Source organism: Felis catus, chromosome A3 (genome assembly GCF_018350175.1).
Source record: "Felis catus isolate Fca126 chromosome A3, F.catus_Fca126_mat1.0, whole genome shotgun sequence".
Lineage (NCBI taxonomy): Eukaryota > Metazoa > Chordata > Mammalia > Carnivora > Felidae > Felis > Felis catus.
In genome coordinates this window covers 105,332,366-105,346,004 of record NC_058370.1, presented here as the reverse complement: position 1 = coordinate 105,346,004, position 13,639 = coordinate 105,332,366, and the positions used below count along the sequence as shown (strand labels likewise).

Genomic DNA, 13,639 nt, shown 5'->3' with positions numbered 1-13,639 from the left:
TGCATTGAATCTGTAGATCAGTTTAGGGACAATTGCCATTTAACCATAGGAAGTCATTCAGTCTGTGAACGTAGTCTTTCCATTTATTGATTGATTTATTTCAACAGTGTTTTGTAGTTTTTAGTATGCAAGTTTTGTCCTTTGTTAAATATTTTTCTAAGTATTTTTTTCCTATTGTGCCATTGTAAATGAAATTGTTTTCTTTTAAAAAAAAATTTTTTTTAACATTTATTTATTTTTGAGACAGGGAGAGACAGCATGAACGGGGGAGGGTCAGAGAGAGGGAGACACAGAATCTGAAACAGGCTCCAGGCTCTGAGCTGTCAGCACAGAGCCTGACGTGGGGCTCGAACTCACGGACTGCGAGATCATGACCTGAGCTGAAGTCGGCCGCTTAACCGACTGAGCCACCCAGGCGCCCCGAAATTGTTTTCTTAATTTCAGTTTTGGATTTTTCATTGCTAATGATGGAAATATAACTGATTTTTCTTTACTGAATATTTGTCTCTAAGCTGTCAAACTGTTTTTCTTCCTTCAGATAGTTTCCTGAAATCTCAATTGTCACAAAATCCTTCTAATTTTATTCAACTTGCTTATTCCTTTTTTCAGAACTTTTTTTCTTACTAGGCAAACTTGAGTTACATCAATACTGAGCTATTTTCAGTCCCAATAATATGCCTTCAAACATTTGGATACTTGTTAAATGCATCTACAGACAAATTTTTAACCACCTGCTTTTCTGTACGGTCTGTACCAGTAACATCTTATCATTGTGGGCTGATATTCCATTAAAATAGAGACCTAAGGAAGCTTGGGAGAAGTCTGTGGAGGGCTCTCCTCCTGTCTACTTCCCCCTCCACACCTCCCAACTAACTGGTAGGAATTATTAGAATGCCAGTCTATTCTGAAGAACACCCAGTTTCAAGTCCAGAAGTACCTAGAATCAGTAATGACTGCTCCTTCCTTCCCTTCTGTCCCTTGTTCAGATACCTAAATTCATCAGTAGCTGGCTCTGGTCTTGTGTATGTCACATGCCCATTCTTTAGAGCTTTGCCCAAGTTCCCGATTGTAACCTACTGCTGAAAAGACTGATCTCCCAAATCCCATAGCTGGATGTTCTGATATTCTGGAGTATTTGGCTAGTTGGATTTGCTCTCTGATCCCCACTTCTTGGACAGTGTTTGTACTCACTTTGTCCCATCCCCTCTCAGCCTGCATGTGTAATTAGCCTTGCTGAGATTTTTGGCCATGGCTTCTTTCTCATCCTGCAGTCTAAAACTTTGAAATTTGTAAGAGCCTTGGTGGGTTGTGTATTATGTGGCCCATACTACTAAAACAGAAGATATTAGTATTTTTTTAAGTTTGTTTATTTATTTTGAGAGAGAAGAGAGCAAGCGGGCGCGAGAGGGGGAGAGGGTCAGAGAGAGAGAGAGAGAGAGAGAGAGAGAGAGAGAGAGAGAGAATCCCAAGCAGGCTCTGTGCTGTCAGCATGGAGCCTGACACAGGACTCAAAAACCATGAGATCATGACCTGAGCCCAAATCAAGAGCTGGACGCTTAACCGACCGTACCACCCAGGTGTCCCAGAAGATACCAGTATTAAGTATAGTGATATTTATATTGCTCCTTAAAATTTTATACAATCCCCATTGTTCAGTTTCCTTCTCTACTCTTTCTCCCTTCTATGCTTCCAGTCAGTGCCTTATTACTAATAAACTGTATGGAAAGTTTTCCAGCTGTAAAGAAAGTATAGTAACTAATTTGGTATCAATCTCTCTTATCACTGTATAGAGTATGGGACTTATACTTCAATAACTGTTAGAAGGTAGCAAATTTGATGTTTCATCAGCTTGGTAAAACGGTGTAAGAAAAATTAAGAATATATTACCATGTACTCAATTTCTGATGATAATTATATTAGGTCTTTTTAAATTTTTCATTGCCTAAATGCCGGTTTTGCCATTATGACCATTTAATGTTTTTAGGATTTATTTATTTATTTATTTATTTATTTATTTATTTATTTTAATTTTTTTTTTCAACGTTTATTTATTTTTGGGACAGAGAGAGACAGAGCATGAACGGGGGAGGGGCAGAGAGAGAGGGAGACACAGAATCGGAAACAGGCTCCAGGCTCTGAGCCACCAGCCCAGAGCCTGACGCGGGGCTCGAACTCACGGACCGCGAGATCGTGACCTGGCTGAAGTCGGACGCTTAACCGACTGCGCCACCCAGGCGCCCATGTTTTTAGGATTTAATGGCTTGAGAATCATTCCTATTCAGAAGCCAATGTAAATTTATAAAAATATGTAAATGAAGTTTAACTAGTACATTTTGAAAGGTGACTTTTAGGTACTGTTGTGATTTCGGTTTTTGTTGTGGTTGCACATAAGAGATTCTAGGCCTTTTCACTCTGCAGTCAGAGGTTGTATAAGGGAATAAGATTTGCTGCTCTTATTGGTAAAGTTTGTTGTGGTTTTAGCTGTACAGGGTACACATTAGAATTCAGTTAGCTTGTGTTTTACAGAACAACAATTTATCAAATCCTAATTAAGTAAAGGGTATAATTTGATACGTGATATTTGCTGGTGCTGATATTGCTAATGCAGCAGTAACTTCATTGATTCCACTGGTGAAATGCCTATGCAAGTAAATGGCTCTTTTAGGGCTGTGTTTCTGTTTGACTAGTTCATTAAAAAGAATATTCAAAGAATTTTAAATCATTTTAGTCTTTTTTTGGAGCTAGGTGGATCTTTCTCTAAGTCAGTTTTTCAGGTTCATTTTCAATTAAAGAGTTTTAAAAATTTGAAAGCACTGTAGAAAAGATCTGATGTTTAGCCCATTCATTATCCTTATGCAGTTCAAAAGCTCTGCTATAACTAGAGAATTATATGTGGTAAAATCCCTTTTGTGGTTCTGGGTCCCCAAATAGGAACTTAGAAGAATAGGGAGAAATATAACACACGTGTATATATTTCTCTGTGTCTCTGTGTGTGTGTGTTGCCTATCAGTGTCCCAAAATTAAAGTCTCTGAGTCCTAAACTTAAACTCTTCCTGCATGAAGAGCAACCCCCCATCCCCACCGCCACCCCCTTCCAGTAGTATCATTGGCTGAGTCCTCAGTGCCCCTGATGTTCCCACACAGTCTGGTCCAAGTAAGACTGCAGAGGATCTGTGAGCCCTGAGAGCTTTTATATTAAGAAATTTTTGTATCTAAAATTATTTTAAATTATATCTGTAAATGACATTGGTCATTTCTTTTCTTTAAAAAGATTTTGTTTTTAATGTTTATTTTAGAGAGAGCGAGTGTGAACGGAAGAGGGGCAGCAGAGGAGGGGCAGAGAGAGAGAGAGAGGGAGACACAGAATCCAAAGCAGGCCCTAGTCTCTGAGCTGTCAGTGCAGACCCCGACATGGGGCTCGAACTTAGAAACTGTGAGATGATGACCCAAGCTGAAGTCAGACGCCTAACCGACTGAGTCACCCAGACACCCCTTTAATAAGATTAGTAAATTCAGCTTTTAAATTTTTATTACTTTTGTAATTAAAAAAAATTTTTTTGACATTTATTTATTTTTGAGAGACAGAGAGAGACCAAGTGTGAGCGGGGGAGGGGGCAGACAGAGAGGGAGACACAGAATCTGAAATAGGCTCAAGGCTCTGAGCTGTCAGTGCAAGGCCTGACTTGGGGCTCAGACTTACTAACCGTGAGATCGTGACCTGAGCCAAAGTCGGAAGCTTAACCAACTGAGCCACCCAGATGCCGCTAATATTAGTTTTTAAATGTTCATTTTTGAGAGAGAGAGAGAGAGAGAGAGAGAGAGAGAGAGAGAGACCAAGAGCAAGTGGAGAAGGGGCAGAGGGACAGGGAGACACAATCTGAAGCAGGCTCCAGGCTCTGAGCTGTCAGCACAGAGCCTGACTTGGGGCTCGAATTCACGAGCCATGAAATTATGACCTGAGTCAAAGTTGGATGCTTGACTGAGTCACCCAGGCGCCCCTAAATACAGTTTTTTTTAAACTTATGTAAAACTTTGCTGTCTCCTGTCCCTTGCTTCCAACGCTGCTTCTCAATAACTTCTGCTCACGGCTTGTTTCCAACACTTCAACTAGTGCCTGTTTGGGCACTTAATAAATCTTGGTTGAATGAAAGAAAGGTTGTTCTTACTCTGTTTCCAGACTGATAAATAATTTACAGTTTACAAGCACAGCGTCTAGGTAGCTTAGTCGGTTGAGTGTCCGACTCTTGATTTCAGCTCACGTCATGATCCCAGAGCTGAGCCCCATGTTGGTCTCTGTGCTGAGTTTGGAACCTGCTTGGGATTCTCTCTCCCTCTGCCCCGCTGCTCCTATCCCCTGCTCATGTGTGCACTTTCTCTTTCTCAAATTAAAAACAAAACAAAAAATCAAGTATGGTTCTAGGTTGACTGTCATTTTCCCTCTTGGATAGCATTGCTTTAGCATCTTAGAATGGAATAGTATTACTATTCATGTATAATTCCACACTGATTCTAGTTTCTTTGCATGTGACCTATGTTTCTTTTCTGTAAGCATTCGTGATCTCATGTTAGCACTTAAATTAAGTGTGCCAGAAATTCAGTTTGGATGGTCCTCTTCCTCAGTAAGGGGAAATGTTCTTGAATCATTTCTTTGATAAGTCTTCTTCCACTCCCTCTCCCCACCAAAAGAGATAATGAAATGTGTTTTCTCTTTTGTTTCTGTCTGGAACTTTTATTCCTGGGATGTTGGACTTTATAAAGTATCTTTTAATTTTTTAAAATCTGTTGGTTGTCACGTATTTATCTCTGTGTCTTAGTGTTGAAATTTCTGGGAGATTTCCTAATTAGTACCTTATAATCCTTCTATTAGCTTTTTTGTTTGTGTTAGCAAATTAAAAAGTATTATCTTATTTCTTGTTTTCTGATTGTTCTCTTTTTAAAATAGAGTATTCTGGGATTTAGTTACAGTGTTGTAGATGGACTTTCAACCTTTCCTCCTGGCTTTGTCTCTCGCCTCCTCCTTTCTCACTGTACTTTTTGGTATCTTGAGGGTTAAGGCACCTCAAGCTTTGCGCTTGCCTCTTCCTTGCATCTGTCTATACATATATAGATTGTCACTTCCTTCTCTTGGCTAAGCGTATACTTTCTGTTTTGTTTTCTTTTGTTTTTATCTGCTTTCCGTCTTCTAAAACTTTTTTTAGTCAAAAGTTTTTGTCGTTATTGCTTCCATTTTTACTGTCATTGAAATATTGGTACATCTTAATTGTATTTTATTTTCATATTTTAATGTTTATTTTTTTTTAATTTTTTTTTCAACGTTTATTTATTTTTGGGACAGAGAGAGACAGAGCATGAACGGGGGAGGGGCAGAGAGAGAGGGAGACACAGAATCGGAAACAGGCTCCAGGCTCTGAGCCATCAGCCCAGAGCCTGACGCGGGGCTCGAGCTCACGGACCGCGAGATCGTGACCTGGCTGAAGTCAGACGCTTAACCGACTGCGCCACCCAGGCGCCCCTAATGTTTATTTTTGAGAGAAAGAGAGAGCGCGTGAGCCTGCGAGCATGATTGGGGGAGGGGCAGAGAGAGAGAGAGAGAGAGAGAGAGAGAGAGAGAGAGAGAGAGAGAGAGACACACACACACAGAATCCAAAGCAGGCTCCAGGCTCTGAGCTGTCAGCACAGAGCCCGACACGGGGCTCCAGCTCAGGGATTGCAAGATCATGACCTGAACCAAAGTCAGACACTTAACTGATTGAGTCACCCAGGTGCCCCCATCTGCCATTTTAAAATTGGAATTCTTCGTCTTTGTTTGTGGCCTGGTTAATGTTATTTTATGGTTGTAACTCAAATAACAAATTAAATATGTAAATTTAAAATAAAAAATAATAAAATCAGTTGGTTTGAAGAAAATATTGAATGAAAGGTTGGTCTGTCTTAATTTCCAGATAGATAATGTGCTTTGTAATAATGCATTCTTTGAATTTTATTTGTGTAGAAGAAATTGAGGAAGAATCTGAAACAACAATTGAGGCGGACTTGACTGATAAACAGAAACATCAGTTGAAACATAGAGAGCTCTTTTTGTCTCGCCAGTATGAATCTCTGCCTGCAACACATATCAGGTAAGAACTTCTTAGAAGTTGATATGAAGTATTCAATAATGTTGTGACAGAAAAAATACAAAACAGCCTTCTTTGAAGCATTTCCAAACTCTTTCATGATCTTGCTCAAATTAGTTTATTCTAGGTCTCATAATGGAATTTTATCTTGGAAATTTATAGTGTTACTACCATATTAAAGCCCTGTGAGTGTTTTCAAGTAAAGTAACCATTTTAGCTTTATTTTAATCCAGACTTTCCCAATTTATTTGAGTATCCGTTAGCATCCTACAGAACAGTATCCAGCAAACAGTATTTTAGGAAATTCTGGTCTTCACCAGATTTCTAGAACATTATGGAGTCAGTCATTAGAATTCCAGAACTGAAACACAAGATCTGGTTCCCAGGCAGGTGACTCTTGGTTTTGTAGACCGTATTTTCTATTCAGGAACTCTGGGATGAAAAAGTTTCTGTTTTTTATTACTTACTTGCATCTGCTCTATGCATTGACGGTAAGCAAAAGTGAAAACATTTTGTCCCTGGTTTGTCGTTTTGGGGGCTGTAGATGAATGGTGGTATCTTTTATGATATACTGGAAGTGGTAAAATTCAAGCATAAACATCTCGGATGTCTAACAAAATGTTTGAACTCAGAAGATGTACAATTACTGACCCTCAAGGTCAGGTAAACTTGGCATTTAGTCAACCTTGGAGAGACTGTGGGGTGTGTTTCACTCAGAGGGAACAAGTGTGTGTGGCTGTGTGCAGGGGTGGTGCATGTGAGGGGATGCAGGGTTTTTGTCCCCTTCGTGTTAAAGAAATTTCTTCAACTTTTGTTCACAATCTTTGCTTCTTTAATTCACCTCTCTACCAGTCATGATTGTCTTAACAACTGTTTATATAAGGAATTACAGGGTATTAAGTCTTTATTTAAAAAATTGGCCCCTCTTCTTTAACCCCCAGTGTGCGTACTGAATCTGTCTTTTTTAGGCTAAGACAGATTTCGAGACTTAAGCTGTGATTTGGTCCTCGTATCACACACACAGACACACACCCAGCTCCCAGGACGTTTGTGCATATTTCCCTTTTCAGAAACGGACACAGATTTTCTAAAGCAGAAAATGTATGACAGATACTGGAATTCCTCGTGCTCTAAATCTTTTCAGAAATAACTTGATCTTAGTAGTTAACATCACAGCATTGCTTTATTAGGTTTTTTAGGGGACACTGTATTTAGATTGGCTAGAGTTAGTGTATTCTGTGTGACTAGGTCCTTTGCTGGAAAAAATAATCTGGATCTGGCCAGGTAATATGGAAACAGTCATTTTACCTACCAGTGGGGTTTTTTAGGAAGTAGGAAAGTAAGTTATTTTTGTCCAGATGGAACATGAGAACATATTTCATAATTTTCTTAAAGACATATATAACTAATAATGTTCGAGAGCCATATGCATTTATTACTTAATTGGAAGAAACTAGAATCTACAGATTCATTTTAAGCTCAAGAAGTAATGTGGCTAGTCATAAGAATCCTGCCAGAATGAGAATCTGACAAATGGTTTTAAAAATGTACCCAAAACACGAAAGTACATTTTTAATTTACCGTCCTGATAGCTTAGAATCTGTTTATAAGTAATGTTTCCTTTAACAGATTGCTTGGAATGGAAAAACTAGTAATGTGTTTTTTGTCATCCATAGAACTAAGAGAGTATATTGGAATATAATTAGCAAGACACCCGTGTGTTGAACATAGAAATTATGTAGAATACATGATCATTCATTCAGTCCCTGTTGAACATATTTCCTGAATATATTCTAGAATAAGGACCTTACTAAGTGCTTGATAAATAAGGTGAGGTCCCCCGTCTTTGAAATTCAAGGGGTTTACTGGGTGCATTTACCAGCAATTTGTTTTGGATCCTTAAACATTTGAGGCTTTATTTTTTTATTTTTTCCAAGTTGAGAGGGAATAGTTCAGAGCCACACTTTCTCATCTGTTTCTCATCTGCTCTCATTTTCTAACAGCTGAAGTGGTAGGGGTTAGGGACAGTCTCCGGCCAAAGCCTGGAGCCATGCTGACCAGCCCACAGGCTGATGCATGGAACAAGTACACATTGGAGTGATCTTCACATTTTGCTAATGTTGAAGTCATGCCCTATCTATTTCTGCTATAACAGGAGAAAATTACTCAAGTCCCATTGTTCTTTGGCAGCGAAGAGCGGTAATTCGGTGAATACTGGCTTTTTATTCTCCAGGGACATTATCGAGTGCCCAGAATTTCCTCAGTGCCACATGGAACGTAGGAGAAAACATTCTTGAATGCGTTTGTAGTGTGTGAGCAACAATACTCACTGGATAGTATAAGCTTTTCAAAGTGGTATGGAGACCACTCTTTGTTCCTTCTGATGCCGCTGGCAGAGAGAGAGTAAACCAGGACTGGGACAATTCTGGACGCTTAGTGATTCACCTTGTGTTTGTGAGCTAGATAGGACTTGAACAATGAAAGTGTCTTTGGAGCACTGCTTTGGGGGGTGGTGTTGGTAAGGAGAGAGGCAGCATGTTTCATGCACGGTGCCTTAAGTCATTAGTAATAGCTTACACGCTACAGACACTCTAAAGCACTGTCAAATTGTTATGCAGCTGCTAGACCTGTTATGGGTATGTAATACTGTATTCAGTCTCACAGATAGACTGTATTTATTGAACTTGGCCTTCAAAAATTCTAACATTCATTGAACCTTTGTGACGGATATTGTTCCAGTTGTTTTATATGTATTTTATTTAATCCCCACAATCACTTTATAAAGTAGGTTCTGTTATTATCCCCATTTTACAGATGAGACTGAAGCACAAAAAGATAAAGTAACTTGTCAGTGTCGCAGGTTTAAATGGCAGATTGAGAAATTGAACCAGACCACCTGGCTGCAGATAGACAGCATTATGATGTATATATGACTGTAAGTGTTAGAAAAGCATCAGAGATTAAAAACAAAGCTGTTGAGTTACCTGTTGGATAGGTAGGTTCTTTGATATTTTATTTTTTCACTTAAGTTTTCTATTTATACGTTCAGGTCAAATGGACAGAACTAAACTAAAAACTAAGTTAAGCATATAGACTGTACTATTATACTAAAAGATGATGCTACAATGCTAGATATGTGGTGGCAATTAGGAACTACTTACTTGATTGGGTGCCTCAGTCATGGATGTGTCTTATATGTGTTCCAGTGTCAGTTTTTCCACATCTTGAACACAAAGAGCTTGGCCTTTTATAAGCTAATTACAGCATCGTACATGTAATGGTTAATGTCTCTTCCAAGCCTCTGGTGCAGGTAGTCAGTCATGTAAAAAGAGCCAGTCCTTACCTGTTTGCCAACCTTGGGATCTGGATCACAGCCTTTGAAGTTACGCTTCATTGTGTCTTAAAAGCATTTTCTTAGATACCTGTTGATTATTGGCCTCAAATTTTTCCTGTAGTAAGGGCTTTTGGACCTGATGATTTGTTCTTTAAGTCTGTCTCGTTATGAAAAGTAAGTGGTGGTAGGTAAACCATTATATCCGTGTTGCAGACCTGGTCCTCTTTCTGAGCATCTGTGGTAAGGATCCTGTCTACCTCATTGCTTAACCCTTGACTATGCCTTTTAAGAAATCCAGAGAACCTATTCCAGAACCTAAATGTGATGTCAGCTGTAGGATAAGTCTGAAAGACATAGGTGCGCATAGTGTTCAAGCAGTCCTTTAATGGCAGGGTGCTTTGGAGAAAGCCTTATATTCTTATCCTTTTAAACAAATTTTAGGTTAGGATTCCAGAATATAAACATCACCACCATCATAATCACCATTATTGCTCTGTGGAAGACTGGCTGTAGCCACAATGTGTAATAAACTTTTCATGGTTTATGTGGTACCCTGTTGCTTCTGCATGGTCTCCTCACGTCCAAAACAAGGAGCTTTCTTAATTCAATTGAAAAAGTATCTTGAGCAGGTGATAAAAATCTTATGGCTTAGGTATAATTTGTCTAGATTGTCTAGGTTTGTCTAGACATTGTCTTAGAGTGTAAGATTCCTTTTTTGTTTTTTGAAAGTTTATTTGAGAGAGGGAGAGAGAGAAACGCAAGCAGCCCAACACATGGCTCGATCTCATGAATCATGAGATCATGACCTGAGCTGAAATCGAGTCGGATGCTTAACCAACTGAGCCACCCAGGCGCCCCAGAGTGTTAGATTCTTGAAGGTCGGTATCTTTATCTTTTTCCTGCCTACTGCAGAACACAGCACAGCACAAAATAGCCAGTCAGAATTTGAAGCTTGCATAGTTGTCATTTAACTTTGTTATCTTTGAGGAAATGAAAATCATCAACAGATAATAGAATAATGTCTTCTTAATTATTACAGATCATAAATGACATTTTAGATTGCGTGCCTCTCTCCTTTCACAAGAATTAAAGATTGGATGTCTGGAATCACAGGTTGCTCAGGACTCTCAGGGAGAGTGAGGTACTCAGAGTCAACATCAAGCTTTTACCAGGAGGACTAGGCAGAGGAGGATAGGAAATTGTTTTTGTGTATATACTGTCACTGAATAAAGTGAATTTCTGAGCCGTACATAGCAGCCATGAGAAAGGGAGAATGGAAGTTTCTAGCGAACAAGAGTTAAAATTTGAGGCATGGAAGACCATAGTTCTTGTCTCGATGTGCATTGTTTGTGAGGGTAGGGAAACAGATAAATAACTCTCCCGTATTTGAGTGTTAGTATAAGCGGAAACACCAGATTGTAATGTGTACATATCCTTTGACCTAACAGTTCTACTTTTTGGATTTTATTTAACCAGAGTTCTCGATGCAAGTTGTGGAGAGATATATACTGATATGTTTATTGAAGAATTGTTTTATTTTGTTTAGTCAGTGATCTTTACTTTATGAATAAATGAGATCGTTTTCATTTAGCAAGCATGTATCTATATCATGAATGTAAATAGAAATTTGGTATTTGAGAGATTTCAGATTTGTTTTAATATCAGAAAATGCAGGCAACTTTCTTCTTTATGGTTTTCTACGTTTCCATTTTTTCTGAAATGTGAAAACACATTAGACATATAATGGGTAGAAGTTTATTTTAAATTTTGCGAATTTGGGCATTAGAGAGGGAAAATGCCATTTTGCATTCATCTTCAACATGGCTGGTTCTGATGAAGACAGAGTAGATGGAAATCCACTGAGAGAACTCCTCTTTATCTTCCCTTCTCCAGTAGTAGTAAATTAGTATCATTAACTATACGTACTGTTTGATAGCAGACCTGTTTCTTTCTTTCTTTTTTTTTTTTCTTAAATATTTTATTTCTTTTTTGAGAGCAAGCATAAGTGGGAGAGGGGCAGAGAGAAAAAGGGACAGAGTGTCTGAAGCAGGCTCTGCGCCTACAGGATGACATTAGTGAGCCCAACATGGGGACTGAACTCATGAACCATGACATCATGACCTGAGCCAAAGTCAGACGCTCAATCGACTAAGCCACCCAGGTGCCCCCAGCAGACCTGTTTCTAATTTAGGGGTACATTTTTTCAAATATTTTCTTGCAAAATGCTGTTTTCTTCAAGAATTACTGTCAGTTTGGGGCGCCTGGGTGGCTTAGTCGGTTGAGCGTCCGACTTCGGCTCAGGTCATGATCTCGCGGTCCGTGAGTTCGAGCCCCGCGTTGGGCTCTGTGCTGACAGCTCAGAGCCTGGAGCCTGTTTCGGATTCTGTGTCTCCCCCTCTCTCTGACCCTCCCCCATTCATGCTCTGTCTCTCTCTGTTTCAAAAATAAATAAATGTTTAAGAAAGAAAGAAAGGAAAGAAAAGAAAAGAAAGAAAGAAAGAATTACTGTCAGTTTAGGGGTGCCTGGGTGGCTCAGTCAGTTAAGTGTCTGACTTTGGCTCAGGTCATGATCTTATGGTTCGTGGGTTCGAGCCCCATGTGGGTTCTATGCTGTCCACCCAGAGCCTGGAACCTACTCTTGATTCTGTATCTCCCTCTCTTTCTGCCCCTCCCCTGCTCATGCTCTGGTCTTTCTCTCTCAAAAAGAAACATTTAAAAAATTAAAAAAAAAATTATTGTCAGTTTATATTCCCACCATAGTATATTATGAATATTCCCATTTTGTAGTTCCTTCAACATTACTGCATATTAAAATTAAAAAAAACCCTTTTGTTGTTTATTTTCTGTCAATGAAAGAATTATAACTTATTGTTGAAATGTCAAATACAGAAAAAGATACACACTGCCTCTATCATACACTCACAAACACACACGCCTGTAGTTCTCCATTCAGTAGCACCGACATTTTGGTGTATCCTTAGTGCATTTTTCTTTTCTAATCTTCCGTGTAGCCATTGCATTTTGGCTGCGGGTTGCTGGAACGGACGTGGAACGGCAGAGGCGCCGCGTTACTTGTGTGTAGCTTCCTCTCTCATCAGCTTGTGCTTATTCTTCAGCGGCACTGGTGTCATCTTTGCTCTTTCTAGGTTGGTTGGTTTGTTTTTAAATATTTGAGAAATGTGGTTGGAAAGGAACAATGGAACAGCAGGAGGAGGGGAGGATAGTTAAATAAAGGCTGGAAAAATTCCATTCTTGAGAAGCTGACAGACATGCCTGAGAAGTTTGATATACGTGAAGGAGCAGAATGAAACTAGAGTAAGAATACTTTGTCACTCAGGAAGAGTGCTCATTCAAAAACAAGTCGAAGTGTTACCGCAGGCAAAAGATTTCCTGTGATCATGAAGGTACTCGCCTATGTTTTCCTGAAGTTTTGCTGTTTCACCTTTTGTATTTTTTTAACCATAAAACAATTTTTTTTTAATGTTTATACATTTTAGATAGAAAGCAAGAGCGAGAGCGAGAAAGAGAGAGGGAGAGCGAGCAGGGGAGGGGCAAAGAGAGAGGGAGACACAGAATCTGAAGCAGGCTCCAGGCTCGGAGCTGTCAGCACAGAGTCCAATGCAGGGCTCGGATTCACGAACCGCGAGATCATGACCTGAGCTGAAGTTGGATGCCTAACTGACTGAGCCACCCAGGGACCCCTAACCATTTTTTGTTTTAAGTAAGTTCTGTACCTAACATGGGGCTTGAGCTCGTGACCCAGAGATCCAGAGTCATATTCTCCTCTGACTGAGCCAGCCAGTACCTCAGTTTTTGTATTTAAGTCTGTTTTTTGTATATGGTGTGAAGAGAGGTCAGTTAGAAAACTAAGTTTTAGAAGATACCATTTACAATTTCATCGAAAAGCATTGAACATGTAGAATAAATCTAAAGAAAGATGTATAAGAAAAGGGGAAAGATCTATAAAAACTCACCATGGAAACTACAAAGGGTTGCTGAAGGAATTTGACTTATGTAAATGCACTTAAGTAAATATGTCAGTTTTCCCCAAATTGATCTAAAGATTCAGTGCTGTTCCAAGGAAAGGCTCACCAAGTGTGTTGTGTGTGTGTTTAAATTGAGAATTGAGAAATTGATTCCAGAATTTATGAGAATGGAAAGAACCAAGAATAGTGAAAACAAAGTGTTT

At 39.3% G+C, this 13,639-nt stretch overlaps 1 protein-coding gene across 7 annotated transcripts in view; it reads left to right on the top strand.

The window, feature by feature from the left end:
* MTA3 (metastasis associated 1 family member 3) overlaps window positions 1-13,639 on the top strand; it is a 216,213-nt gene that overhangs the window by 94,850 nt on the left and 107,724 nt on the right. For all 7 annotated transcript variants that reach the window (XM_045054643.1, XM_045054642.1, XM_023251915.2 and 4 more), the window contains exon 4: window positions 5,993-6,119. In XM_045054643.1, the coding sequence (XP_044910578.1) occupies window positions 5,993-6,119 (127 nt within the window). The remainder of the gene's footprint in view (window positions 1-5,992; window positions 6,120-13,639) is intronic.